The 27,255-nt window shown below is 58.8% G+C and overlaps 1 protein-coding gene across 1 annotated transcript; it reads left to right on the forward strand.

Moving 5' to 3' along the window:
• Positions 1 to 10,953: 10,953 nt before the first annotated feature.
• LOC138819329 (basic proline-rich protein-like) lies at positions 10,954 to 26,676 on the forward strand. Its single transcript, XM_070010778.1, has 3 exons — positions 10,954 to 11,008; positions 11,490 to 11,599; positions 24,730 to 26,676. The coding sequence occupies exons 1-3, from the start codon at positions 10,954 to 10,956 to the stop codon at positions 26,674 to 26,676; spliced, it is 2,112 nt and encodes a 703-aa protein (XP_069866879.1).
• The last annotated feature ends 579 nt before the right edge of the window (positions 26,677 to 27,255 follow it).

Raw genomic sequence — 27,255 nt, forward strand, 5'->3', positions numbered from 1 at the left:
TGCAGGTGTAGATGTCCAGGTGGGCAGTGACCCCCCCGTGCAGGTGTAGATGTCCAGGTGGGCAGTGACCCCCCCATACAGGTGCAGGTGTAGATGTCCAGGTGGGCAGTGACCCCCCTCCCCCCCGTGCAGGTGTAGATGCCCAGGTGGGCAGTGACCCCCCTCCATGCAGGTGTAGATGACCCCACCGTGGGCTCTAGATGACCAGGTGAGACGTGTGTGTGTTTGCAGACAGGCTGCTCTCATCCAGTGGAGAGAGGAGTTGAAAACACTGACTGAAACGGTAGGGCTGGTTGTCGGCCCAGTTCATCTCCCGCACCTCCTCCCAACACAGCACAGACAGCTGGTCCCCACGGCCCGTCCTCATGTGTGCCGGCTTGCCCAGCTGACAAAGAATTGCAGAGAGACACAGGATGAACGCCAGGGAGCTGCATCCCGTCACAGACCACGGCCAGGAAGGCCCCGGGTTACGTCACCACCCCCAGTCAGCGTCCATCACCAAGAAGACAGGCAACGTGACCAGAAGATTCATCCGGCAAACTAGCTGGGCAGTTGAGGAACCTCCACGTCAGACCTTCTGATGAGCACTGTCAGTGGAGTCCAGGCCAGAGCATGCTGACACAAATTTGTATTACACCCGTCCAGGCCTTTCGCTTCCCATTACTCTGACCTGTACCTGCAGCTGCTCCCCTCAAGGGGGCCAAGCGTGCCCCTGCCAGCTAAGGGTGCGGCCCAGCCTGCCTGGGGGAGGGCTGTGACTGTCCACACCTGGGCACTGCCAGCCACAGCGTCTCACTGACAGCAGGAAAGTATGACCCCCAAGGTTAAAAACGAATGCTCACCTGTCTTTGTCAAGTGAGTGAGAGGCTGGGAACAAGCATCTTAAAAAGAGACTATTTCTCAGGCTTCTCTCCTACCGTTGGTGGAAGGGGAAGGCGTGTAGGCCTGGAGTCCTCTCCTGGTGTCCGTGGGGTTTGGCTCCAGGGCCCCAGCAGACACCAAACTCTGAAGACGCGCCGGTCCCTCCTTTACCCGGTGTGGCGTCTGCCCAGCACCCACCACACAGCTGAGGACGGCTGAACCTGCCCGTGGACAACAGGGTTCCTAGCCTGGCGCAAATGCAAGGTCAGCAGTTATGATACAACACTGCTTAGGGGAGCCAGGACAACTGGACGCGCCCAATTCACGTACCACGTTTCCCCCAAGCATTTCCGATCTACGGTCAGCTGAATCCACAAATGCGAATCCTCAGGTACAGAGGCGCTGGGATGGATGGCACCGTGTACAGCCATGCTCTGCCTCGTGGAGCTGTGGGCCCGTGGTGAGAGACCTCCACCTCCACAAGTCATTCATTCCATATTGTCCAGGGCTGAGGCAGGACGAGTCGGGCGCTAGGAGGGAGGGAGGAGGCTGGGGAAGCCAGGTGTGGGAGTGTGGCCCAAGTGGAGACAGAAAGAGAGGCAGTCTAGGGCGTGTAGAGATGGGAAGAAGACAGACACACAGCCACTCCGTCCTGAGCAGGCGAGGCGCTGGCGTCTTGTTCCAAGTACCAAGTGAAGGGCTAGAGAGGGGGTGCCCAAGACACCCTGGGAAGAAAGGCACTCCCCACCCCCACCCCTAGAAGAAGGTTTGATTATCCACTTACCTTCAGGAAGAAGGGGCCTCCTGCCCTGCCCAGGAGTGCTGTCACCCAGCGTGGATAAAGGGAACCGCCTACATGACTGGACGTAGAAGGCGGAGGCTGTTTTGAAGGTGGGTCTGGCAGGAGGGGGTGAGGATTCCACACCGGCCGGGTGTGGCTGGCGGGTGGAGGGAAGTCACAGTCCCCATCCCACGCTCAGGTTTGTAGTGTCAAGTTTGGACTCAAGGGTTCCCCTCTAGGGCTGTGGTTCCCATTTCAACACAGGGTCATAGAACAGAAGGAATTCAACAGACACCACACAACGCGGGGCTCTGGGACTGAGACCCGGCTCAGAGCCGAAGCCCCTTCCTGTCGGCTGGCCTGCTTTCCAAAGGCACTGTTTGTTCACTGTACACAGAGAGCCATTTGTCCATCAGAACTCTCCTGCTCGCCAGTCCACACCCCCAGTGACCACAGTGCCCCAGCGTGGCCTTGCTCGACTCTGTGTGCTGCTCCTAAGTGAGAGGGACTGGCCCGGCGTCCAGGGCCACACGGTGCACAGATGCTGAGTGTGCTGGTGTGTGGCAGCCAGGTTCCACAGCGAGGCTCTCCTGCTCCAGGAACAGGGGTTTTGAGGAGCATCTGACGCTGCTCCCGAGCAGCAGAGGAGGCTGTCTGGGCTGGGTCCCAAGAAATGCAAGCATGGACCACCCCCTGACCTGCACACCTGTCAGGAAAAGCAGCCACAGCTGTCATTATGGAAGGCACTGGATTCACCTTGCATTCAGAATTAAGTAAGATGGCAATTACCGTGGAGCACTTGACAGTAAATACAGCCGAGCGTGCTGTAGCCAGCAAGGGTAAGCACATAGCCCAGGGATGCACAGCCGTGAATGGCTGAGCTGGGCACAGCCCAGGCCTGCTGGGTAGCCCGGTCTGGGTCTCTTCCCTGGGCTCTCCAAACCCATTTTTATCAACCATGAACTCCCCTTAATCCTGAGTATAAATAAAAGTCTCTAAGATGTCAACACATGCTTCACATAACTCGAGATGGCAAATTTGTGTTGTTGGGATTCTGTGTGTGCCTCCCTTGAACTCAGGGCCTGGGCGCTGTCCCTGAGCTCTTTTCTCAAGGCTAATGCTCTACCACGTGGGCCTCAGCTCCACTTCCAGCTTTTTTGTTTCATTTTGGTTCACTGGAGGGAAGAGGCTTTCCTGCCCAGTCTGGCTTCCGTGATTCTCGGATCTCAGCCTCCTCCAATGCCAGGGTGATCTCGGATTCTCCTCATGAACCACTGTATTAAGCCTGGTTGTTTTGTTTAAGGGGTTTTAAATAGTGGCTAGTTAGGATAGAGATTTTTTTTTCTTTTTTGCCTAAGGACAGATACATACTCTATATTCTGTAGCCTGGATTTTAGTGAGAACAGGTTCATACTTAAAACACATTAATAAGGGTAAAAAGTCACATTCTAAAAAATCTGAAATAGGAATATGGCCAGATTTTTAAATGGGAAGGATTATTACCCGTCATATTACAAGAAATCCCTCACACACCGTAGTGGACCCCACTTACACAGCACGGTCCTGGCAGGTCACTCAACGTGGTAGTGGACCTCTGTTTACACAGCAGGGTCCTGGAGGGTCACTCAATGTGATAGTGGACTCTGTTTACACAGCAGGGTCCTGGCAGGTCACTCAACGTGGTAGTGGACCTCTGTTTACACAGCAGGGTCCTGGAGGGTCACTCAATGTGATAGTGGACTCTGTTTACACAGCAGGGTCCTGGCAGGTCACTCAATGTGGTAGTGGACCTCCGTTTACACAGCGGGGTCCTGGCAGGTCACTCAATGTGATAGTGGACTCTGTTTACACAGCAGGGTCCTGGCAGGTCACTCAATGTGGTAGTGGACCTCTGTTTATGTGGCAGGGTCCTGGCAGGTCACTCAATGTGGTAGTGGACCTCTGTTTATGTGGCAGGGTCCTGGCAGGTCACTCAATGTGGTAGTGGACCTCTGTTTATGTGGCAGGGTCCTGGCAGGTCACTCAATGTGGTAGTGGACCTCTGTTTGTGTGGCAGGGTCCTGGCAGGTCACTCAATGTGGTAGTGGACCTCTGTTTATGTGGCAGGGTCCTGGCAGGTCACTCAATGTGGTAGTGGACCTCTGTTTATGTGGCAGGGTCCTGGCAGGTCACTCAATGTGGTAGTGGACCTCTGTTTACACAGCAGGGTCCTGGCAGGTCACTCAACGTGGTAGTGGACCTCTGTTTACACAGCAGGGTCCTGGCAGGTCACTCAACGTGGTAGTGGACCTCTGTTTACACAGTGGGGTCCTGGCAGGTCACTCAACGTGGTAGTGGACCTCTGTTTACACAGCGGGGTCCTGGCAGGTCACTCAACGTGGTAGTGGACCTCTGTTTACACAGCAGGGTCCTGGCAGGTCACTCAACGTGGTAGTGGACCTCTGTTTATGTGGCAGGGTCCTGGCAGGTCACTCAATGTGGTAGTGGACCTCTGTTTATGTGGCAGGGTCCTGGCAGGTCACTCAATGTGGTAGTGGACCTCTGTTTACACAGCAGGGTCCTGGCAGGTCACTCAACGTGGTAGTGGACCTCTGTTTACACAGTGGGGTCCTGGCAGGTCACTCAACGTGGTAGTGGACCTCTGTTTACACAGCGGGGTCCTGGCAGGTCACTCAACGTGGTAGTGGACCTCTGTTTACACAGCAGGGTCCTGGCAGGTCACTCAACGTGGTAGTGGACCTCTGTTTATGTGGCAGGGTCCTGGCAGGTCACTCAATGTGGTAGTGGACCTCTGTTTATGTGGCGGGGTCCTGGCAGGTCACTGAATGTGGTAGTGGACCTCTGTTTACACAGCAGGGTCCTGGCAGGTTACTCAACGTGGTAGTGGACCTCTGTTTACACAGTGGGGTCCTGGCAGGTCACTCAACGTGGTAGTGGACCTCTGTTTACACAGCGGGGTCCTGGCAGGTCACTCAACGTGGTAGTGGACCTCTGTTTACACAGCGGGGTCCTGGCAGGGCACTCAACGTGGTTTCCAGGAACTACAGACTCACCATATGACAGAAGTGAATGGAGGCTCACTAGAGCCCAGCTCTGCTGATACCTCCAGCACCCCAGATGAAGGTAGCAGTGAGGGAGGAAAGCAAGCCCCCCTCCCAGCCCAGGGCAGGCTGCCGCTGCCGTCCACGGTGCTGACCACCGAACCTGGGGCTCCCAGGGCCCCTGGCCTGTGCCTAGAGAACCTTCCACCAACCGACACGGGGCACTTGTGTCACTCCCATGCTGCGGACCCTGGCTCTGAGGTGGGACATTACAAAATGAGCATTGGGCCATGTGCCTAGACAGCAGCAAAGCGACCCGCCGTTCTGCAGAGGAGAGCACCAAGGATGGAGGTAAGGTCACTTCCTTTCCTGATGCTGGCCGGGACCCTTGTGCCCAGTCCCTACACTAGCGCGGGTGGAGACTGGTCAGCCCCTAATCTGCGGTGCAAGGACTTGCTGCAGTCCTGGCCTGCCGCTGCTCAAGACACTAGAGGGGCTCTGCTCCCGTGACAACCGAGTGCAGCCCTGAGGCGTCCCAGGGGCACCGTGTCGCACCAGGTACAGCCTCATCTTCCTGGTGCTGGTGTCTCTGGGAGCTGTCCACCTGTCCTTCCCTCTCTCTCCTCCATCAGCCATACTGAGGTGGAAGGGGTGGTTTATCTGTAATGAGTAGTGGTTTACCTGTGGTGAGTGGTGGTTTACCTGTGGTGAGTGGTAGTTTATCTGTGGTGAGCGGTAGTTTACCTGTAATGAGTGGTGGTTTACGTGTGGTGAGTGTGGTTTATCTGTAATGAGTGGTGGTTTATCTGTGGTGAGTGGTGGTTTATCTGTGGTGAGTGATGGTTTATCTGTAATGAGTGGTGGTTTATCTGTGGTGAGTGGTGGTTTATCTGTGGTGAGTGGTGGTTTACCTGTAATGAGTGGTGGTTTATCTGTAATGAGTGGTGGTTTATCTGTGGTGAGTAGTGGTTTATCTGTGGTGAGTGGTAGTTTATCTGTAATGAGTGGTGGTTTATGTGTGGTGAGTGGTGGTTTATCTGTGGTGAGTGGTGGTTTACCTGTGGTGAGTGGTGGTTTACCTGTAATGAGTGGTGGTTTACCTGTAATGAGTGGTGGTTTACCTGTGGTGAGTGGTGGTTTATCTGTGGTGAATGGTGGTTTATCTGTAATGAGTGGTAATTTACCTGTGGAGAGTGGTGGTTTATCTGTGGTGAGTGGTGGTTTATCTGTAATGAGTGGTGGTTTATCTGTGGTGAGTGGTAATTTACCTGTGGAGAGTGGTGGTTTATCTGTGGTGAGTGGTGGTTTATCTGTAATGAGTGGTGGTTTATCTGTGGTGAGTGCTGGTTTATCTGGATGAGGGGTGTTTTACTTGTGGTGACTGGTGGTTTACCTGTAGTGTCTGCTCTACTTTCCCTCCCACCCATGCCACACAACACACCTCATGTGTCTCAAAGACCCTGGGTACCACTCCTGTCTTGATAGTTCCTTCCATTTAGTCAAAATATCCATGTAGGTGGCTCTCTGAAGCAAAGCCCAAAGAATGGTGAAAGTTTCAGCTACCTGGGCAGTCTGATACACCGAAACACAGGAGACTGGACCTGTCCCCAGGGAGGAGCTGCTGGCCCTGAGACACTTGTTCCCAGAAGAATGAGGGGCATCTGGGAGGCTCTCCTGCCCTGAGGGGTCTCTCGGGGGGTTCTCTGCCCCTGCGGGTGATTGTCCCTCCTGGGGCTCAGTCTTCTGTGTATTTTACTGGGCAGCATTTATACCTCGGTTCCAGGGAAAGCCAGGGAGAAAAGTGGACCAGGAGAGGCCACCTTGATATATGCTTCCCTCGGTGGCTGAGAACTTTTTTACTCAGAAAATTGACTTCCTGGTGGGAAGCAAAGCAGCAAAGGATTGGAGAGGAGCCTTGACATGGTCTCCTGAGCACAGCTGGATGGCTGTGTCCTTCAAGTCTCTCTGAACCTGCCGGGACCCAGGAAGCCAGGTGCGTCGCATGTTCCTCCTGTCTTTCCCAGTCACCGGAGACACCTCTCCCAGCCCTGTCCTCAGCCTCAACTCGCTCCCTCAGGCTGTCCAGCTGCGCCTGGGCGCTGGCGTCCTGCAGTGAAGCAGTCACACCGCGCACCAGCCACCACGGCCCCATACGCGCCTCATCACCACAAAACAATGTTTAAGACCTTGTGGAAAAGTAAGCCTTGTCCTGCCACTTCTGGGTCTCAATTCCCATAGGGGCTCGGGACATCGGGAACAGAATCCCCAGGCTTCATGGACAAGTGCCTCCATGTCTGTGTGGACTGTTAACAGAAGAAGTCTCTGAAGAGGACGGGCCTTAGGGAGCAGGGCAGACAGGGTCCGTTCAGTCCGCCAGGACAGGCAGGGTGGGTCCCTCCTGGCAGGGGACGGGTCTGCATAAGGAAGGGCAGAGCTGACACCCTCAGGCAGAGTTGGCAGTGTTAAGGTCTCTTCCAGGCCACCAGTTTCTCCAGTCTCCCGGCCCAGCTCCAGGCGTGGCCTCCTGTCTAAACCTCTCTGAGTTAGGATCACTGCTCAGATCCCGTATCTCAGTCACCTGGCTTTCAGAAAGTCACCCTGGCTTCCCTCTAGATTGCCTCCTTTGGGGTCCTTTCCACCCGAGCAGTCAGATGCCAGCAGTTCTGCTGCAGGGTGTGTGTGTGTGTGTGTGTGTGTGTGTGTGTGTGCTGAAGGGTGTATGTGTGTGTGTGTGTGTGCACTGGAGGGTGTGTGCTGGAGGGTGTGTGCTGGAGGGTGTGTATATGTGTATGTGTGCTGGAGGGTGTGTGTGTGTGTGTGTGTGTGCTGGAGGGTGTGTGCTGGAGGGTGTGTATATGTGTGTGTGTGCTGGAGGGTGTGTGCTGGAGGGTGTGTATATGTGTGTGTGTGCTGGAGGGTGTGTGTGTGAGTGTGTGCTGGAGGGTGTGTGCTGGAGGGTGTGTATATGTGTGTGTGTGCTGGAGGGTGTGTGCTGGAGGGTGTGTGTGTGTGTGTGTGTGTGTGTGCTGGAGGGTGAGTGTATATGCTGGAGGGTGTGTGTGTGTGCTGGAGGGTGAGTGTATATGCTGGAGGGTGTGTGTGTGTGTGCTGGAGGGTGTGTATGTGTGTGTGTGCTGGAGGGTGTGTGTGTATGCTGGAGGGTGTGTGTGTGTGTGTGTGTGCTGAGGGTGTGTGTGTGTGTGCTGGAGGGTGTGTGTGTGTGTGTGCTGGAGTGTGTGTGTGTGTGTGTGTGTGCTGGAGTGTGTGTGTGTGTGTGTGTGCTGGAGGGTGTGTGTGTGTGTGTGCTGGAGGGTGTGTGTGTGTGTGTGTGTGTGCTGGAGGGTGTGTGTGTGTGTGTGCTGGAGGGTGTGTGTGTGTGTGCTGGAGGGTGTGTGTGTGTGCTGGAGGGTGTGTGTGTGTGTGTGTGTGCTGAGGGTGTGTATGTGTGTCCTGGAGGGTGTGTGTGTGCTGGAGGGCATGTGTGTGTGTGTGCTGGAGGGTGTGTGCTGGAGTGTGTGTGTGTGTGTGTGCTGAGGGTGTGTATGTGTGTGCTGGAGGGTGTGTGTGTGCTGGAGGGTGTGTGCTGGAGTGTGTGTGTGTGTGTGCTGGAGGGTGAGTGTGTGTTCTGGTGAGTGTGTGCTGGAGGGTGAGGGTGTGTGCTGGTGAGTGTGTGCTGGAGGGTGAGTGTGTGTGTGCTGCAGGGCATGTGTGTGTGTATGAGCGTGTGCTGGAGGGTGTGTGCTGGAGGTTGGGTGTGTGTGTGATTGTGTGCTGGCGGTTGGGTGTGTGTGAGTGTGTGAGTGTGTATGGAGGGTGTGTGTGTGTGTGGAGGGTGTGTGCTGGTGTGTACTTTGCAGGAAGGGTGTTGGGCTCTGGGCTTGTGGCCACGCCCGTGGGGCATCTACGGGAACTGGCGTCCTCCCGTGGCCGTGGCCGTGGCCGTGGCCGTGGCCGTGGGGCGTCTACGGGAACTGGAGTCCCCCCAGGCCCTGCCTTGCAGGAGGCCCCGCGGCGCGTGTGTCCCACGAAGGTCGGCTGCCTCCGCCCCAGGGCGCTCCAGACGCGGCCTGTGCGGTTGTTTCGTCCTTTCTGGTTCCCTCCCGCGTCCTGCTGTTGCTTTGCGCCAGGCAGCGCGGATTGGAGCCGGGTAATTTTCAACCTGAGCACGCCCGGGTGGAGGGGCCACTCGGGGCCGCCCATGCCGTCCCGGTGGCCTCACCAGCCCTGGCTCCGAGACCGCCCCGAGCGCCCGGCCAGCCCCGGGAAGACAACTGCGAAGTGAGGGCCCCGGGTGCACGGCCCAGGGCTTTGGGGGAGTTGGGAAGGGCAGAGCACTGCTGGCACGGCACAGAGGAGGGGGGAGGCAAGGGGCGGCATCTCCTCGGCCCGCAGTGGGGTGCTGGGTTTTCCTGTCCGAGACCCCCCGCCCCCCCCCCGCAGCTGGCCATCTGTGGATAGAAAGATTAGAGCTGAGTCCCAGGGACGCCCTTCCCCAAACCCATGTCTAGCCACACACAGGATCTCAGACTAGGGCTCAGCTCCTTCTAGAACTTTGTACAGCTGCTATCCACCACGGCGCTAGTGCCTGTGAACTGACGGCAGTGGACAGAACCTGAACTCTGCCCTCTAACTGCACTGGCTGCCCCGTGTGGTTCCCAGGACTCACGCAGGCCGCCCACAGCCCTGTGGCACGGACGTGAGCTCAAGTCCTGTGCACAGCCCAGCTCAGGGCGCGGCGCGGGCTCGTGACCCACCCTGACAGCGACAAGAGGTCCTCTGTGCGGGCCTCGATGCTCCTTCTGCTCCTTCTGAGGGAGACTGTGGGCGGGGCTCGGCCTGCTGTCCCGATGTCCCCACGCTCCCTCCCCTTGGCTGTGGGCGGGGCTCGGCCTGCTGTCCCGATGTCCCCACTGTCCCCACGCTCCCTCCCCTTGGCTGTGGGCGGGGCTCGGCCTGCTGTCCCGATGTCCCCACGCTCCCTCCCCTTGGCTGTGGGCGGGGCTCGGCCTGCTGTCCCGATGCCCCCTCCCCTTGGCTTCGGGGCTCACTATCCCATGGGAAGTACGTGCACTGAGCGACTGGTGTCAGGACCCTCAAATGCCAGGGAACCACTAAGCCCATCCGAAAAGCAATTATTTTTTTTAACTTAGCACAAGTTAAACATCATGGTTAATTATTCCTCCGTGTTTCCTGCTTAGCCACTGGCTCTGGTGCCCTCCACTCCTACGTTCGTTCTGATTATGTGGATGAGTGATAACAAGGTTTGTGTTGTCCTTGGTCCTGGAACAATCATTTCAAATCGTTTCAAGACCTGTCCATCATGACCTTCTCGAATTTTCATCTAGCGACAGCATGCCCTCATTTTCGCCAGGTTTGACGTAGGGTGGATTGACTTGTGTTAACAGTAGCTCAGGCTTCCCTGAAATGCCTACGACCCCTCGGAGGCTCTCCGGCGGCCTCTGCAAAGCCCCGGGGTTTGCACACCGGCTGGTCTGGCTGGACTGGGAGGGGTCTTTCTGGAATTTTCACCTCAGCACCAGCTCCTCGTTATGCTTTTCTGATTCCCCCTGGTAGGAATGCTGAGCTCTGCGCTTCAGATCAGAGCTCAGGGCACCAAGGAGCTGGCTGAGCAGGTCTAAGGCTGGGGTCCCAGGGTAGCCTATGAATTTTCCCTCAAGGTCAGAGGGTAGGAGAGTAATTTGAGCATGAAGATGAACTCTGTGTCGTCGTCCCCGAAGTGGCCTGCTCCTGTCATCTGAGTTTCGCTGCCTGTTTGTCCAAGCTGCAGCATGGACCTCCCCAGGTCCTCCGATGCCATCTCGAGTCAGGGCGGCAGGGTCCAGAGGCACCACCAACGCCTGGCCCCCAGTCTTCAGGGAGCCGCACCCCACACCACCCCTCCTCCGCTTTCCAAACGTCCTCACCTTGCTGCTGCCCTGTCCTCCCAGCACCTCCCGGTCTGTGTGTCTCAATACTAACAACTCCTCCAAGGGTCGCCGAGACATTGAGTGGTGGCTCGTTAGACACGGCCCAAGAGCATCAGCTAGGTCCACATTAGTGTTCAGCCATGCTCCAGACACAGAGCAGACCAAGGAGGAGAAGGGAGGCGAGGAGGGGAGGGGAGGGGAGGGGAGGGGAGGGAGGAGATCAGGCCAGCACAGAGATGGAAGAGAGTGGAGAAACACAGGAGGAGCATCTGAGCAGAGTGTGTGGAAACCATGCATCTGGCTCTGTTCCAGTGCACGCTTTTCTAGGGGTCTGTGGGTGGAGATGGAGACTCCCCCTCATCGGACCTGGGAGGCATCCCTGCTGGCCGATCTGCTCAGTGAGTGATTTCCTCAGGGCTGAGAGCTCACAGAAGCCCATGTGCAGTGGTCTAGTCTGATGGGCAGTCCCTGCGCACCGCCTGCCCTGTTCCTGCGGGGCAGACCCTTTCCACTCCACTGTATCTCCAGATAGAGGGACAAGCGAGTGCAGTCACAGCTCAGCGCTCGCTAGGTCCACAATTAACAAGCAAGGAGCTGAGGCTTGACCTAGGAAGCGCAAACTAGCAATCACTAACTGAAATTCACCCTGTTAATGATACTATCCACGACCTTTGTCTAGTTCTGGGACATGTCTACCCTTGGAACTAGAGCTCGGTGTGTACTGGCGTCCCTCCGGCCGCGGTGGGCACCGTGTGCCGTGTCCACAGAGCTGGGCACCATGTGCCGTGTCCACAGAGCTGGGCACCGTGTGCCGTGTCCACAGAGCTGGGCACCGTGTGCCGTGTCCACAGAGCTGGGCACCGTGTGCCGTGTCCACAGAGCTGGGCATCTGTGCCGTGTCCACAGAGCTGGGCATCTGTGCCGTGTCCACCGGGCCCCGCAGGACGGCTCCCCAGGCTCTGTCCTTCGCGGACCCCATGAGCTTCAAGGTCTGGCCATGCTGCTGCAGGTCTACAGACAGCACCAGCACACGCGTGCTGCACAACACCACCATTTGCTGTTTGTTAATCTCTTGACAGACATTCGGGCTGTCACCTTTCTGTCTGCCATGATGTTAGGAACCTTCGGTAAGCATGTGCTGAGTTTCCTTCCCTCCGTGAGTCTGGCTGGAATGTGGCAGTGTCTTCCTGCCCTGCCCTGGTGCTGGTCCTGAGCTTGTTCTGTCTTCTGTGGAAGACAAGGGACCCCGGTTCTGGTGGAAAGCCGAGGGGTCCACGGAGCTGCGCCCACGTCAGTGTGAACTCACGCCCCACGTCAGTGTGAGCTCACGCCATGGGGCTCTGCCCCACGTCAGTGTGAACTCACACCCCCACGTCAGTGTGAACTCACACCCCCTCGTCAGTGTGAACTCACGCCCCACGTCAGTGTGAGCTCACTCAGGTCTGCCGGCCTTGTGAAGTGCAGCCACGCCCCGCCGGCCCTGCTGTGACCCCTGCACACCTGCAGAGGGAGCGTCCTTCTGGGATTGCCTGAGGGAGGTCATCGCTCATCTTTACTCAGTACTTCCCAAACCAACAAGTGTGAGCGCTTTCCTTTCTGTGCGGAGCCTTCATCAAAGCGTGGTGGAGCACTGGTACTCTCGCAGCACAGGTGCAGATGCTCAGGGCCATGCATATTGTCCAGTTGACAAGTGCCCTCAAGGAGGCGTCTTAAACAGCTTTCTTGAGATATTGAAATGCCATGGGTGGCCGCCATTTAAGTGGCGCGTCCGTGGTCTAGGACTCCTCGCCAGTTGGGTCATTTCCATGGCCAGTGTTAGGGTGGTTCGTTGTCTCCCAGGACCTGCCTCCCCACTCCCTCCCCAGCCCCCTGTGTGCCTCCCTAGGGTATAGATTTGCCTTCTGAACAGTTATGTAAATAGAATAATACAATAGTTTGTATTTTACATTCATTAATTTCATTTAGCCTAATGTGTTGATGCTTATTCAATAAGCATGTTTTAGTACATCATTCCTGTTTAATGGCTGCATTAAATTTACACACACACACATATCCCCACTGATGCATAAATCTGAGGATCTTGGAGTCCCTTATATAAAATAGAGCAGTATTTGAATAGAACCTCCACACAACCCTCGGTTTGTTTCAAAACATCTCAAGGGATGCAAATCATCTTTTGAACATGCAATGTAAAGATTATATAGTCACACTGAATTGCTTAAGGGACAATGGCCAGAAGAAAAGGAGATTGAAATATTCAGTACCAATGCAAATGTTTAGAAAACCATTTAGGGTTGGTTGAATTTTCAGGCATGGCACCATGTGAACAGGGCGCATTGTGCATGCCTCCCTGCCTTTCACCTTGGGTAGGTATCCAGGTGGTCTCCATCTCAGCTATCTCGAATAGTTCCTTCTGACACTGGTTTTAGCGGGATTTCCCAGAGGGAGCCACAGAGTCCCCTATGTTTGGATAGGGTTATGAGAAGGTGTCAAAATGTGCTACTTGGTTAGCACATCCTCCATGTGCATGTGGAAGCCCACAGGCCCCATAGCGAGCCACCAGGCTGGAGATCCGGGAAGGTCAGTGGCATGCCCCGGCCAGGGCCAAAGCCTTATCCTCAGGGAAAGCCAGTGGTGGCTCTCAAGCTGAGGCTGAAGACCGGAGCAGTTCAGTCACCAGAATGAGTTTCAGAGTCCAAAGGCAGCGATCCTGAAGTTCTGACGTTCATGAAGAAGGAGTGCGTCAGCTCCCAAAGCGAGGGCGGGAAGCATCCTTCCCCACCCTCCTCATTCCGTCTGGGCCCCGGTGAGGGGTGGATGTCCCCACGCTGTCAGACAGGAGGAAGTCAGAGGTGCTCACCACCCTGAGCCCACCGTCCAACTCTTGGACTGTGATGTGGGTCCCTTGGCCAGAAGCTATGCCAGGGTCATACCAGGATGGTGGTACCCTGGGTTCTGATGATCTCAGATGTGAAGAGCAGGAAAGAAAGTACTTCCTGGAGGGAAAGTAAAACTCACGCTTGCTGTCCCAGGGCCCACGGAAGCATTAGGGATAATAGCCACGCTGTCAATCACCAGACAACCCTTCACTCAGTCAGGCTGACCCCTAACCATCAGCTGTAAGAGCATTTGTGTGCAAGTGTGCTTTCACATTGCTCAGGCACTGATCTAGAAGCAGAATCGCGGGGACACACGGTAACTCTGCACTTAGTAACCAGCAGCTGCTATTTTCCAAGGCAGGGGAGTTATTTTCCGTTCCCATCTGCAGTGCATAAGGACTCCAATTTCTCCACATCTTCTCTGAAGTTTGTGACTGTTCATTTTACAGTAAACCTTTCCTTAATGTGTGGTGTCTGGCTGTGGCTTAGATTTATAGTTCCCTAATAACTGACAGCAGTAAATGCCTTTTGTCTATTTGCAGACATTTTGTGTTTGGGTTTTGTGTTTGTATTTTTATTATTAAATTGAAAGGATTTTTGGTGCATTCTAAGTACAAGTCCCTTATCAAATGCACAAAATGCAAATATATTATGTCATTCTTTAGGTATATTTTTATATCATATTGTGAAGCCAAAGTTTTTTTTGTAAAGTTAGCTTACCTTTTTTCTCTCACTATGTATTCTCTCTCTGTCTAAGAATGCACTGCCTAATCTTAGGAAGATTTGGTTCTATTTTTCCCCTAGGATTTTACAGTTTGGCTCACATTACATTGTTGGTCTATTTTGAGTCAGTTTCTATACATAGGATAGCTAAATATCCCGGCTTCGCGGGGTTTGCATGTGGATATCCAGTTGTCACAGCACCATTTGTCAAAGTCTGTATTTTTCCTCATTTAGCTACCTTGGTGCCTCTGTAAGATGAATGTGTGAGGATGCTGACGGTGTCCTCAGCAAATACGTCCGCCCTGTGCACTGGGTGGCTGCCGTGGCCTGGCGTCAGTGAAATGGGGAGCAAACGTCCTCCACTGTTAGGCTTAGCTATTCTAGGACTGGAGCTTCCAGGTCTGCTTCTGCATCGGGACAGGCTCTGAGTCCGTCCTTCTCCTCTCGTCCTGCTTTTTCATCGTCCTGCATCTGAGGTACTTTCCAGGAGTCTCCTCCTGTGCTCCCGTTTCCTAACACAGAGCGTGCCTCTGGCTCTGGCTGTGGCACCACGCACAGACAAGGCCTTCACAACACACTCATGAGAACTGTGGCTGGCTGAGTCCAGAGGTGCTCTGTTGAGTCCCGAGGTGCTCCATTGAGTTCAGAGTGCTCCATTGAATCCAGAAGTGCTCCATTGAGTTCAGAGTGCTCCATTGAATCCAGAGGTGCTCTGTTGAGTCCAGAGGTGCTCTGTTGAGTCCCGAGGTGCTCCGTTGAGTCCCGAGGTGCTCCATTGAGTTCAGAGTGCTCCATTGAATCCAGAGGTGCTCCATTGAGTTCAGAGTGCTCCATTGAATCCAGAGGTGCTCTGTTGAGTCCAGAGTGCTCCGTTGAGTTCAGAGGTGCTCTGTTGAGTTCAGAGTGCTCCACTGAATCCAGAGGCGCTCTGTTGAGTCCAGAGGTGCTCCGTTGAGTTCAGAGTGCTCCACTGAATCCAGAGGCGCTCTGTTGAGTCCAGAGGTGCTCCGTTGAGTTCAGAGTGCTCCGTTGAGTCCAGAGGTGCTCCATTGGGACCAGAGGTGCTCCATTGGCATACCACATTCTCGGGGAGATCTCTGGAAATCCTGTCATGTTATTTCTACCACTTCCCTGCCCAGAGCCAGGACTGGTATCACAAGGCCCAGACAGTGCTGACTACAGCAGACCGCACTGGCCAGTGCGAGTACTCGGCCCCTCGCCACGCACCACAGGTGATGCCCTCAGGCTGCAGTGATGCTAAGCAGCCTGCGGGGTTGGTACCCTCTCCCACTGCTCCAGTCATCTGAGGCTACGGGATGAAGCTGCCCAGAACGTGGTGGCTTAAAACACAACCTGCTCTCTGCTCACCCCTGGACGTGGACAGGCGTCGGGGCCAGCCCACGCGGCTCTCCCAGCCGAGGCCGAGGCCGGCTGAGGCAGTGGCCTGTCACCCGCCCATCCCTCGTGGAGGCTGGGTGGACACGGGGGCAGCTGGGCTGCTCTGTTCTCGGTTTCCATTTTTGTTTTCCATGTTTTTCTCCTTCTGCAGTTTTAGCTAGAAATTTTGATATTTCCTTCTCTCTCTGCCAGGAGTAGGGAAGCATTTTTCTATTTGTTTATGTGTCACACCCTCCGTGGAAAGGTGGCTGAGACCCCCTCCGGTGGGGACAGTCCCCAGCTCCTCCCAGGCCCATCCCAAGGCCTGCAGGCAAAGGGCGGCTGACTCTGCCCCCTTCCCGTGCACAGGGCCGCCCCTGGCTGTGCCCTCTGGCCCGCCGCGGCCGGGGAGGCCGTAAATCCCGTCGCGCCCGCAGCCAGAGCTCAGCCCTACAGACGCAGGGTGCCCGCCTTGGGAGGCCCTCCTGTCATCACACACTGATTTGCAGACTTCCTGCGCTCTTCCCCTGGTCTCAGATTGCCTTACGGGAGGCTGGGCTGTGGGGTCAGGCCCACGGCCTCCACCACTTCCTCTGAAAAAACAAATCAGGTGCTGGGCCTGGAAAAGACATCTCCCGCCAGGTCCGGGGCAGAGGCAGCCACAGGCAGGCCGGGGGTCCTGCCCCAGCGGGGCTCTCTGTCTGCATGAGGATGAAGACGTGCCACAGACCGGTGGACGCAGGCACGGGGCCCCCACAAGGAGTGGCAAAGACAGCGGCTGCGGCGGGCGTGAGCCTCAGGCCCAGAGCCCCGGGAGGGCCTTTCTGGTCACTCGACTGCGCAGCTGGGAACCGGCTCGGTGGCTGGGCCCTGAGTCAGCTCTGCATCTTTCCCTCCCATGTGGGAGAGAGCCCATCTGAGTGCCACAGCGCGCAGCGCATGCGGCCTGGCAACAGGATCCCTGCTGATGCCGTTAGCAAGGAGGCCCAATGGCCGTGACGTGGGTGCTGACGAAGAGGAGCCTTGGCTGTGAATGCACACAGACTCACAGACCAAAGTGGACTGTGCTCTAGGAGCAGAGGCCAGGGGAGCACTAGCCTTGTGCAGCCACCACCACGCTGCTTCCTGGACCGGGCAGGCCTGGGGCAGACTCCGGATTTGGGAATCAGTGGGTTCCTCCCCTCTAAGCTACTCAGTGTGACCTGTAGGCCTCTTGAGTCCCAGGGCAGATGGTGTCTCAGGGACCTGGTCCTGTGGCCATGGCTGCATCCTGAGGGCCCCAGATGTGCGAATGCATCATGGATATGTGCCGCTCCACAGCTCTGTGCCCGGCCTTCCCGGGATCTGGGAGGTCAGCGCACGGCACCCCTGCATGTGGCTGGCCTTTGCCTGTCCAGTCCATCAGCCCCGCGGTGTCCCAGCTGCTCTGGTGTTCCTGCAGTGGCTCTGGGTTCCTGCAGTGTGAACTGTACTCACCCTGTCTTCTGAGGCTCCACTGGCACTAAATGCACCGCATTTTTCACCCCACACCTGCTGGCCAGGTCGGCATACCTCCCACCTTCGTAGGGGAGCCTGTGCCTCACGCCACAGCCCACGCTAACCACAGGCCTTTGCATGTGCTGTCCCCAGGCCCGAGGTTCCTCCAAGCACTCAATCTTAGCTCAAATGCACCTTCCAAAAAGGATGTCTGGGCCTGCTCTCAAGGGCCCAGTGGGCTGTAAAATAAACCAGCACACATGGGTTCTGTGCTGTTTTGGCTGTGCTGTGTGAAGTCGGAGGTAAAGCAGCAGTGTCTCCCACTTGGAGGGTGCAGGCCAGGGGATGTGATTTTGGCAGGAAACTGTCCCAACGTCGGCCGCCACTGCCCGTTCACCTTCTCCCTAGTGTTTACACAGTCCTGCTGCCGGTCTGCCTGCCTTTTGCTTTCTGTGTCTCCTCCCTTGGTGCCTGGCCATGTCTTAGTGCCATTCCCCAGGAAGAGCCTCGCGCACAGACAGTACACACTGGTGCTTGCCGTGGGCTGCAGACCTCAGTTAGGTCTTTGCTGAGTGGCGTAGCTCTGTGACATCCACAGCGCCTCCCGGCCGGCTCCGGAGCACTGCAGGATGCCAGGCCTCCTGAGGGACAGACAGTCCCAGGGGCGGCGTCCCCAGAGGCACAGAGAGGGGCCTGCCTGTGAGCTCTGACTGTGACCACCAGCCCACAGCCCTGCCGCAGCTGCAGCAACCTGGAGCCTCCATCTCCACGGCTCCCTCCTCTGGCCCCAGACGTGCTTCCCACCACATCTCCTGTACTTTGGGAAGTGTCTGGCTTTGTCTGCTTGGCCTGTGGAGGCTGAGGCTGGCCTCGTGGCCCTGATTCCCAGCCAGTCCCTGTTGTCAGGCTGGCAGACCCTCTTCTTCCTTCACACCCTGAAAAAGTGGACCTGGGTGCGGGTTTGCTGGCAGCAGAGGATGCATTTACACACACAATCAAATGGCCTCAATGTGCACAGCGTGGTGGGCAGAGAGCGTGCTGGCGTGGGAGGGCCGTCAGGGGGACAGGTGTAGGCTGCTGGCATGAGAGGACCATCAGGGGGACAGGCGTGGGCTGCTGGCGTGGGCTGCTGGCGTGGGAGGGCTGTCAGAGGGACAGGCGTGGGCTGCTAGTGTGGGCTGCTGGCGTGGGCTGCAGGCGTGGGCTGCTGGCATGAGAGGACCATCAGGGGGACAGGCGTGGGCTGCTGGCGTGGGCTGCTGGCGTGGGAGGGCCGTCAGAGGGACAGGCGTGGGCTGCTGGCATGGGAGGGCCATCAGAGGGACAGGCGTGGGCTGCTGGCGTGGGCTGCTGGCGTCAGAGGCGTGGGCTGCTGGCACCACCATTCCACCCAGGGCAGGGCTGCATCTGGGGCTTCTGCAGTCCTGCCTGGATGGGGGATGGTCCAGGAGTTCACCCGGAAAGAGCCAGAACATGGCTCTCTCGAGATCTTAGCAAGGCATGGAGCATGAGGGCATGTGCCTGGGAGAGGAGAGGCCAGCCCAGGAGTGGAGCTCCTGAAGACTGGGCTCCCGGGCTTCCCACCCCGCAGCGGGCAGCGAGAGGGAGGACGCATCCATACACGAACAGCTTCCTGTGAGATTAACCATGGCCACGAATAAGAGCAGCAATGGAAATGCTCGCCAAGACAAACCCTGCACGCCACGCACGCCCTGACTCCAGCCTGCGGCCTGACCACCAGACAGAGCAGGAGGAAGGCCTGACCACCAGACAGACAGACAGAGCGGGAGGAAGGCCTGACCACCAGACAGACAGACAGAGTGGGAGGAAGGCCTGACTACCAGACAGACAGACAGACAGAGTGGCAGGAAGGCCTGACCACCAGACAGAGCAGGAGGAAGGCCTGACCACCAGACAGACAGACAGAGCGGGAGGAAGGCCTGACCACCAGACAGACAGACAGAGCGGGAGGAAGGCCTGACCACCAGACAGACAGACAGAGCGGGAGGAAGGCCTGACCACCAGACAGACAGACAGAGTGGGAGGAAGGCCTGACCACCAGACAGACAGACAGAGTGGGAGGAAGGCCTGACCACCAGACAGACAGACAGAGTGGGAGGAAGGCCTGACCACCAGACAGACAGACAGAGTGGGAGGAAGGCCTGACCACCAGACAGACAGACAGAGTGGGAGGAAGGCCTGACCACCAGACAGACAGACAGAGTGGGAGGAAGGCCTGACCACCAGACAGACAGACAGAGTGGGAGGAAGGCCTGACCACCAGACAGACAGACAGAGTGGGAGGAAGGCCTGACCACCAGACAGACAGACAGAGTGGGAAGAAGGCCTGACCACCAGACAGACAGAGTGGGAGGAAGGCCTGACCACCAGACAGACAGAGTGGGAGGAAGGCCTGGCCACCAGACAGACAGACAGAGCAGCAGGAAGGCCTGACCACCAGACAGAGCAGGAGGAAGGCCTGACCACCAGACAGACAGACAGACAGAGTGAGAGGAAGGCCTGACCACCAGACAGACAGAGTGGGAGGAAGGCCTGATTACCAGACAGACAGACAGAGCAGCAGGAAGGCCTGACCACCAGACAGAGTGGGAGGAAGGCCTGACCACCAGACAGACAGAGTGGGAGGAAGGCCTGACCACCAGACAGACAGACAGAGCGGCAGGAAGGCCTGACCACCAGACAGAGCGGGAGGAAGGCCTGACCACCAGACAGACAGACAGAGCAGCAGGAAGGCCTGACCACCAGACAGACAGACAGAGCGGCAGGAAGGCCTGACCACCAGACAGACAGACAGAGTGGGAGGAAGGCCTGACTACCAGACAGACAGACAGAGTGGGAGGAAGGCCTCTTCCCAGCCGGTCCCGGCTCGCCCCGGGTGCCGGGCTCCCTGGCTTGCTTTCCCCGGGTGGGGAGCTGGCTTCCCCTGCGGCTTGGCCCCCTTATCAGGCCTGAGGAAGCCCGAGAAGCCACACATGGCGCGCACAGTCACACTCACTGGCGCTGCGGGCAGGACTCCATAGGGACCCGTGCCTCGGAGCACAGGGCAGAGGAGACAGGGTGCACCGCGCAGACGCGCCCTCCGGCCTGGCCTGGCTCCTCGGACCTTGTCCCGGTCGTCCGTGGCGCCATAACACCGCACCACAGACCGAGCCAGGGGCTTGTACCTCTCTCGGCCTGGAGGCTGGGGTCTGAGGCAGGGGCGCAGCCCGGCCCGGAGCTGGTGCCCGGAGCTGGTGTGCGCGTCTCCGGCTTGCAGAGGGCACCAGCTCTCATGTCCGCTCACGTGTCCTCACGCGGGGGCGCGTCCTCTCACTGGGACTCAGATTCCACCCTGGGCTGCATCTCTTTGCCCCACATAAACCTGACTTCTTCTGGAAGACTTGCCCACTACCATCATCCTGAGGCTTAGGACTCCAATAGTTCAGCGGATAGCAACCCAAACCCAGAACTTTCTAAATGCTTTCCTGGTTGAATCAGGGAGCGTGCGGTCCATGGAGAGCCGCATGCACTGCGCTGTCAGGGGCCTGCGTGCAGGCTTCCCGGCGCTCTCCACCTCCCCTGCCCCGGCCCCGCCCCTGCCCCGGCCCCGGCCCCGCCCCCCCGCCCCCGCCCCTGCCCAGCAGTGGCGTGCATGCGCAGGAGGCTCTGCCAGAGAACACCCTCAAAAAGTCATGGGTGAAAAAGTCTGTGAAGACAGAGATACCTGCTTTCTGTGCTACAATTCTTCACCCTTTTATACACAGCCTTCCATGCTCTGGCAAAATCCCTGAGATAGAGGAAACGTGTACTGCAGCTCACTGTTCCAGAGCATCAGCCCTGGCTGTTGACTGAGTTTGGGACTTGGGTTGAGGGCCTCAGAACACGTGGAGAAGCCAAGCTGTCATCTCAAGTTTGCTGGGGAGTAGGGAAAGGCCGGAAGGTTCCGTGCCGCCGAGCCCCTTCAGGGTTCCTCCCTGCCAGGCCCTTCCTCTCGGAGCTTCACCATTTCCTGCCTGTGGCTGGGAGCTATGGCAAGCTACAGCAAATGGAAAGTGACACTGCTGTCTCCCGATCACTGTGGCGTGCGCCTACGTCAGGCAGCTCCTCTGTGAAGCACTTTGCGCCCGGGCAGGTACCCTACTAGGAGCTGGAACAGAGCCAGTCTGAACACGGCTGCTCAGGCAGGAAACAGTTCCTCAGGAAATATGGAGAGGGAAGGGCTTTGTGCACACACAGGAGAAACGTGGGTGGAGATGGCTGAGCGAAGCCTCAGAGAGAAGCAGAGGAGCCGCTCCGGACAGGTCCTGCGGGTCCTCACCCCTTGTGTGACTGTGGCGTGGAGGTAGGAAGACGGGACGGGGGTGGCGGGACGGGGGGTGGCGGCACCGGAAATGGATTCCACCCCAGAAAGGCCGTCCAAGCATATGTCTGCCACCGTGAAGTTGGGTGACAGCAGACTGAAAAGAAGCCACTGTCTTAGAAGAGAGAGAGTTGTAGAAACATTCCACATTAGAACACTTATCACAAAAGGTGGCACAGTTGCAGTGGAAATAAAAGCATAAACTCCTAACCTAAATAAAAGCAATAGACATGCCCTTTTGCTGGTCAGTGGAGGGCCTGGAGACTCCTGCACAGCATGCCCACAGGCAGCCGGTCTCTGGTGTCCAGGGCCACTGCCTCTCTGCACCTCGGCGCGGACCGAGTCTGGGAGTAGAGAAGGCTCAGCATTATTCTGACACACACGGCGCGTTTCCGCAGACAGGTGGTGAGCGGGGCCTGGCAGGGCTGGGGGTCCAGGAGCCGGCCAGGCACGCAGCCCACGGAGGGCTTGCAGTTTCTAGATGACTTAGCCAAGGGTGTCCCATCCACGCGAAGCCCAGAGAAGCTGCTCAGGAAACCCCTGAGGGCAACAGTCAGGCAGGAAACACGCCCAGGAAGAAATGCGGGCTTCGGATGGCAGCCCTGAGGAGCGGCTGGGGAGAGGCTGTGTGCAGGAGCAGGGGCCAGCCAAGCACTCCATCCCAGGAAGCGCCCAGGCCGCAGCTCTCAAAGCTCCAATACCCCCAAGCCCTGTCCTTCTGAGACAAGGGCATGCCCCAGGTGACCAGAGGTCCCCAGTTCCACGGACACTGCACACACCTCACAAGAAAACCTATAAACGTATCCAGAAACATCCCTGAAGCAAGCAAACAGTGGTTACAAATGGGGGACTTGATTCAATACAACTGGTCCCCAGACATCCGTTTCTCAGCCTCGGCACCGCTGACATTTTGAGTGGACATCCATGCAGGGCACCTCATGCTGGCCTCAGGCCCCGTGTCCTGTGGGACACAGAGCCCCTCGGATAGCCGACCACCCTGCTCCTTCTAGTGACCCTCAGGGCTCAGCCTCCTAGCAGCTGGGATTCCGGGCATGATCTGGTTTTAAACGTTTAGGGTGATGCTCCCGGCCTGAGGTGGCTGCGTCTCGGTGGGCAGTCGGCCCACCTGGAGCAGTGTGTCCTTCTGAGAGCTGGAGGGGGGGGAGCCGGCCGCGCCCACGGAGCCCAGCTCGCCTGGCGGGCTGTCCTGGGGACACCTTAGCGGCCCTGAGAACGGAAGTCCCAGAATCACTTCACTAAATCCAGCCGTTTGTTTGTAACCACTGTTTGATGGCCTGGACGATTTTATTGATGAGATTTATAATTTTTCCTTGCCAAGTGTTTGAGGCACCCAGGAGAATCAAGTACATCCAGTCTGTGCTGCTAGATTGAACACATACTTAAGAACTTTAGTTGTCTCTCCCGTACACACTATTTATTTAAACTTAATCTGCAAAGTTTATAAACTAAGACTTAAAGAACCAGAGGAAATGAGCGTTTTCAGCTGTACTATAAAAGTCACCATATCCATAAATAAAACAAAATGCATCGAGAATACCTGCTGACAGACCTTTCATTTCACATGGTCACTAGAAGTAGAGCCGGCTTCACGGGCTGGTGAGGTCACAGTCTGGGACAGGCTGGCCGTTTGACACTCAGCGGGTGGAGAACCTGCGTAAGGAGGGGCTCTGCCCAGCCGCTGCCGAGGTCACCAGTGGGGGTGGTGTGAGAGCCCAGAGCGTCAAAAGCAACACTCGTGTTCTCTGGGATCTCCAGAGGCCTTGGGTGCCGGTGATTAGGTCCTGTAAGTTTGGGGCAATACAGATGTAAAGCATCCCATCACCCCAGCCCAATTTACCTCCACACCGAGTCAAACAATTCCAACTTGCAGAATTAAATACTCGAAAGAACCATAAGACATTAAGGCACAGAGACAATTATTTTCAACGGGAATCAGGAGTGGAGCACCAGCAGCCTTTCGCGTGTAAGCCTGGCTGCTCCGAAGGCTGAGACCGGGCAGACCACAGTGCGGTAGCCCGGCAGGAGAGCCTCCAGACACCACCTCCCAGATTACCAGAGAAGGTCAGGAGGGAGACGAGGCCTAAGAAACAGAATGCCAGCAGCGCGAGGGAGCCAGACACGGGTTCAAAGCCCGGTGACGGGTGTGAGGGGGAGGAGAGGAATCCTGCCGTCTTCCCACGGCCTCAGGGGACAGGGCGGAGGGCGGGGCAGGCTGCGGTCACAGCGCGGGAGGACGGCCAGGTCCTGGCCCAGCGGCCTGCCTGTGTGTCACAGCGCCACCGGAACCCCATCCCACCCTCGGCACCTTCACCAGAATGTTCCAGCCAGGCTCATCGGACCTCCATGTGGCAGAGCTGTCCCACGCCTGAGATGGTGAGCGCCACAGTTACAGCCGTTATGCAAGTCAGACAGTAAGTGCACCTAATGAGGATATAAAGTGACAAACGATCTAAAACATTGCCGTGTGAATGTACGAAGGGAAGCGATTACTTCAAGGGGAGCTATTGTGCATGCTCTACAGTGGTGGGGCCAAGAGAACACGCAGAATCGGGCAGGGCCAGGCGTACCCAGGCCGGCGGGGCCCAGCGTGAGGACGCACACTCTGAACCCCGCACCCAGGCCGGCGGGGCCCAGCGTGAACCCAGACTGCAGGGGGTCCTGGGCTCACACCTCCGGAAGAGGAGTGGCAAGTCGAGTCTGTGCATTGCTGCAGCAGTTTCAGAATAAAAAATGGGGCGGAGTACCAAAAACAGCAACATAGGAAAGTAGGCGTTCATATTTCCAGAGAAATTACAGTGCCACACAAACGTACACGTGCTTTCTGAGAACTGCTACCTTTTCACCTCACAGATAACCCAAGGCCCAATGTGCTCGTTGAAGAATTTCCTCCCTGTGTTCACTGACCAGACTCAGCCCAGCTGTCTGGGAGGCAGCCAGCAGTGGTCTGGGCCTCTGGGAGCTGGGCCTGGCCGGGCAGTCCTGAGCGGAGGGGCTCCCCTGGAGTCGGTGCTCATTTCCGGACCGCCCGGTCAGCACGGCGGGTGGACGGCCAGGCGTCCTGGGTGCTGACCCGTGGCCTCCTTGCTGTCCAGCCCGGTGTCAGTGGCACTTCCTCCCTGCCGAGCATCTGGAAAGTGCCCTCTCCTTCCTTCCCAGGCAGCAACGGCTGGGAACAGGCTCCAGCAGAGTGGCCTGACAAATGACCTTGGTAATAGATTAAACTAATGTGCACAAATGAGCTGTAAGGGGAGCATCCTGGGCCGCTCCTCACCCTCTGCAACAGGCCTCTCCTGCCCCCCCTGGGGACCCCGGCCCTCCCCCTGCAGACCCCAGCCCTCCCCCTGCAGACCCCGGCCCTCCCCCTGCAGACCCCAGCCCTCCCCCTGCAGACCCCAGCCCTCCCCCTGGGGACCCCAGCCCTCCCCCTGCAGACCCCAGCCCTCCCCCTGGGGACCCCAGCCCTCCCCCTGCAGACCCCAGCCCTCCCCCTGCAGACCCCGGCCCTCCCCCTGGGGACCCCGGCCCTCCCCCTGGGGACCCCGGCCCTCCCCCTGCAGACCCCAGCCCTCCCCCTGGGGACCCCGGCCCTCCCCCTGGGGACCCCGGCCCTCCCCCTGCAGACCCCGGCCCTCCCCCTGCAGACCCCAGCCCTCCCCCTGCAGACCCCAGCCCTCCCCCTGCAGACCCCAGCCCTCTCCCTGCAGACCCCAGCCCTCCCCCAGGGGACCCCAGCCCTCCCCCTGGGGACCCCAGCCCTCCCCCTGCAGACCCCAGCCCTCCCCCTGGGGACCCCAGCCCTCCCCCTGGGGACCCCGGCCCTCCCCCTGGGGACCCCAGCCCTCCCCCTGCAGACCCCGGCCCTCCCCCTGCAGACCCCGGCCCTCCCCCTGGGGACCCCAGCCCTCCCCCTGGGGACCCCGGCCCTCCCCCTGCAGACCCCAGCCCTCCCCCTGCAGACCCCAGCCCTCCCCCTGGGGACCCCAGCCCTCCCCCTGCAGACCCCAGCCCTCCCCCTGGGGACCCCAGCCCTCCCCCTGCAGACCCCAGCCCTCCCCCTGGGGACACCAGCCCTCCCCCTGCAGACCCCAGCCCTCCCCCTGGGGACCCCAGCCCTCCCCCTGGGGACCCCGGCCCTCCCCCTGGGGACCCCAGCCCTCCCCCTGCAGACCCCGGCCCTCCCCCTGCAGACCCCAGCCCTCCCCCTGCAGACCCCAGCCCTCCCCCTGCAGACCCCAGCCCTCCCCCTGGGGACCCCAGCCCTCCCCCTGGGGACCCCAGCCCTCCCCCTGCAGACCCCAGCCCTCCCCCTGGGGACCCCGGCCCTCCCCCTGGGGACCCCGGCCCTCCCCCTGCAGACCCCAGCCCTCCCCCTGGGGACCCCGGCCCTCCCCCTGGGGACCCCGGCCCTCCCCCTGCAGACCCCGGCCCTCCCCCTGCAGACCCCAGCCCTCCCCCTGCAGACCCCAGCCCTCCCCCTGCAGACCCCAGCCCTCTCCCTGCAGACCCCAGCCCTCCCCCAGGGGACCCCAGCCCTCCCCCTGGGGACCCCAGCCCTCCCCCTGCAGACCCCAGCCCTCCCCCTGGGGACCCCAGCCCTCCCCCTGGGGACCCCGGCCCTCCCCCTGGGGACCCCAGCCCTCCCCCTGCAGACCCCGGCCCTCCCCCTGCAGACCCCGGCCCTCCCCCTGCAGACCCCAGCCCTCCCTCTGGGGACCCCGGCCCTCCCCCTGCAGACCCCAGCCCTCCCCCTGCAGACCCCGGCCCTCCCCCTGCAGACCCCAGCCCTCCCTCTGGGGACCCCGGCCCTCCCCCTGCAGACCCCAGCCCTCCCCCTGCAGACCCCGGCCCTCCCCCTGCAGACCCCAGCCCTCCCCCTGCAGACCCCGGCCCTCCCCCTGCAGACCCCGGCCCTCCCCCTGGGGACCCCAGCCCTCCCCCTGCAGACCCCAGCCCTCCCCCTGGGGACCCCAGCCCTCCCCCTGGGGACCCCAGCCCTCCCCCTGCAGACCCCAGCCCTCCCCCTGGGGACCCCGGCCCTCCTCCTGCAGACCCCAGCCCTCCCCCTGCAGACCCCGGCCCTCCCCCTGGGGACCCCAGCCCTCCCCCTGCAGACCCCGGCCCCCCTTACCCCCCCAGCACCCACGTCTCCCACATGGCTGCTGCCTTCACTTCCCCAGGTGACCCTGACCGCAGAGCCTCCCGGGATGGGAGCCGCAGTGCTGTGTGCTAGGGCGGGGTTGCGCTGAGGCGCCCCCTGGATGGAGCCCGTGGTCCTGAGGCTTTGCCCGGCCAGGGGGTTGGGAAGGCGCGGGACCTGAGCGGCTGCAGCACGGCTGCTGCTGGAGAGGAGGAGCTCCCAGCCTGCGTCCACCCCGCACACGGCTGGCCCGTCCCGCCACGGACTTCATACAGATTTCCTGATCTCCCGCAGACCAGGCTTCCAGGGGACGAAGAGTACTCGTACTTTATCATGGCTTCATAAAATTACACGGCATAAAACAACCTGACACTTGGATCCTTGTGATTCAAAGGCTATTTTCATCACCATCTGGAGCCAAAAAGAATGAACTGGCAACTTCCTACCCTTGAAGTGCAGGTGAATTTTCCCTGAGCTGCCCACTGGCAAATCACAGCCCAGCCCGGCTCCATCGCCAGGCTCGGCCCAGATTCCCTGATTGCTCCGTTAAGGAGGAAGTAGTGGCTGCACGGGCCACCCCAGGGCGGTGGAGCCCTCGGGAAATCACCCAGCCAAGGGCTGCGCTGTGCGCTGTGAATGACGGCGCTCCGCTTCCAGTGTGCGCCAGCTGGG

Source organism: Dipodomys merriami, unplaced genomic scaffold, assembly GCF_024711535.1.
Source record: "Dipodomys merriami isolate MVZ:Mamm:240054 unplaced genomic scaffold, mDipMer1.0.p SCAF_8, whole genome shotgun sequence".
NCBI lineage: Eukaryota > Metazoa > Chordata > Mammalia > Rodentia > Heteromyidae > Dipodomys > Dipodomys merriami.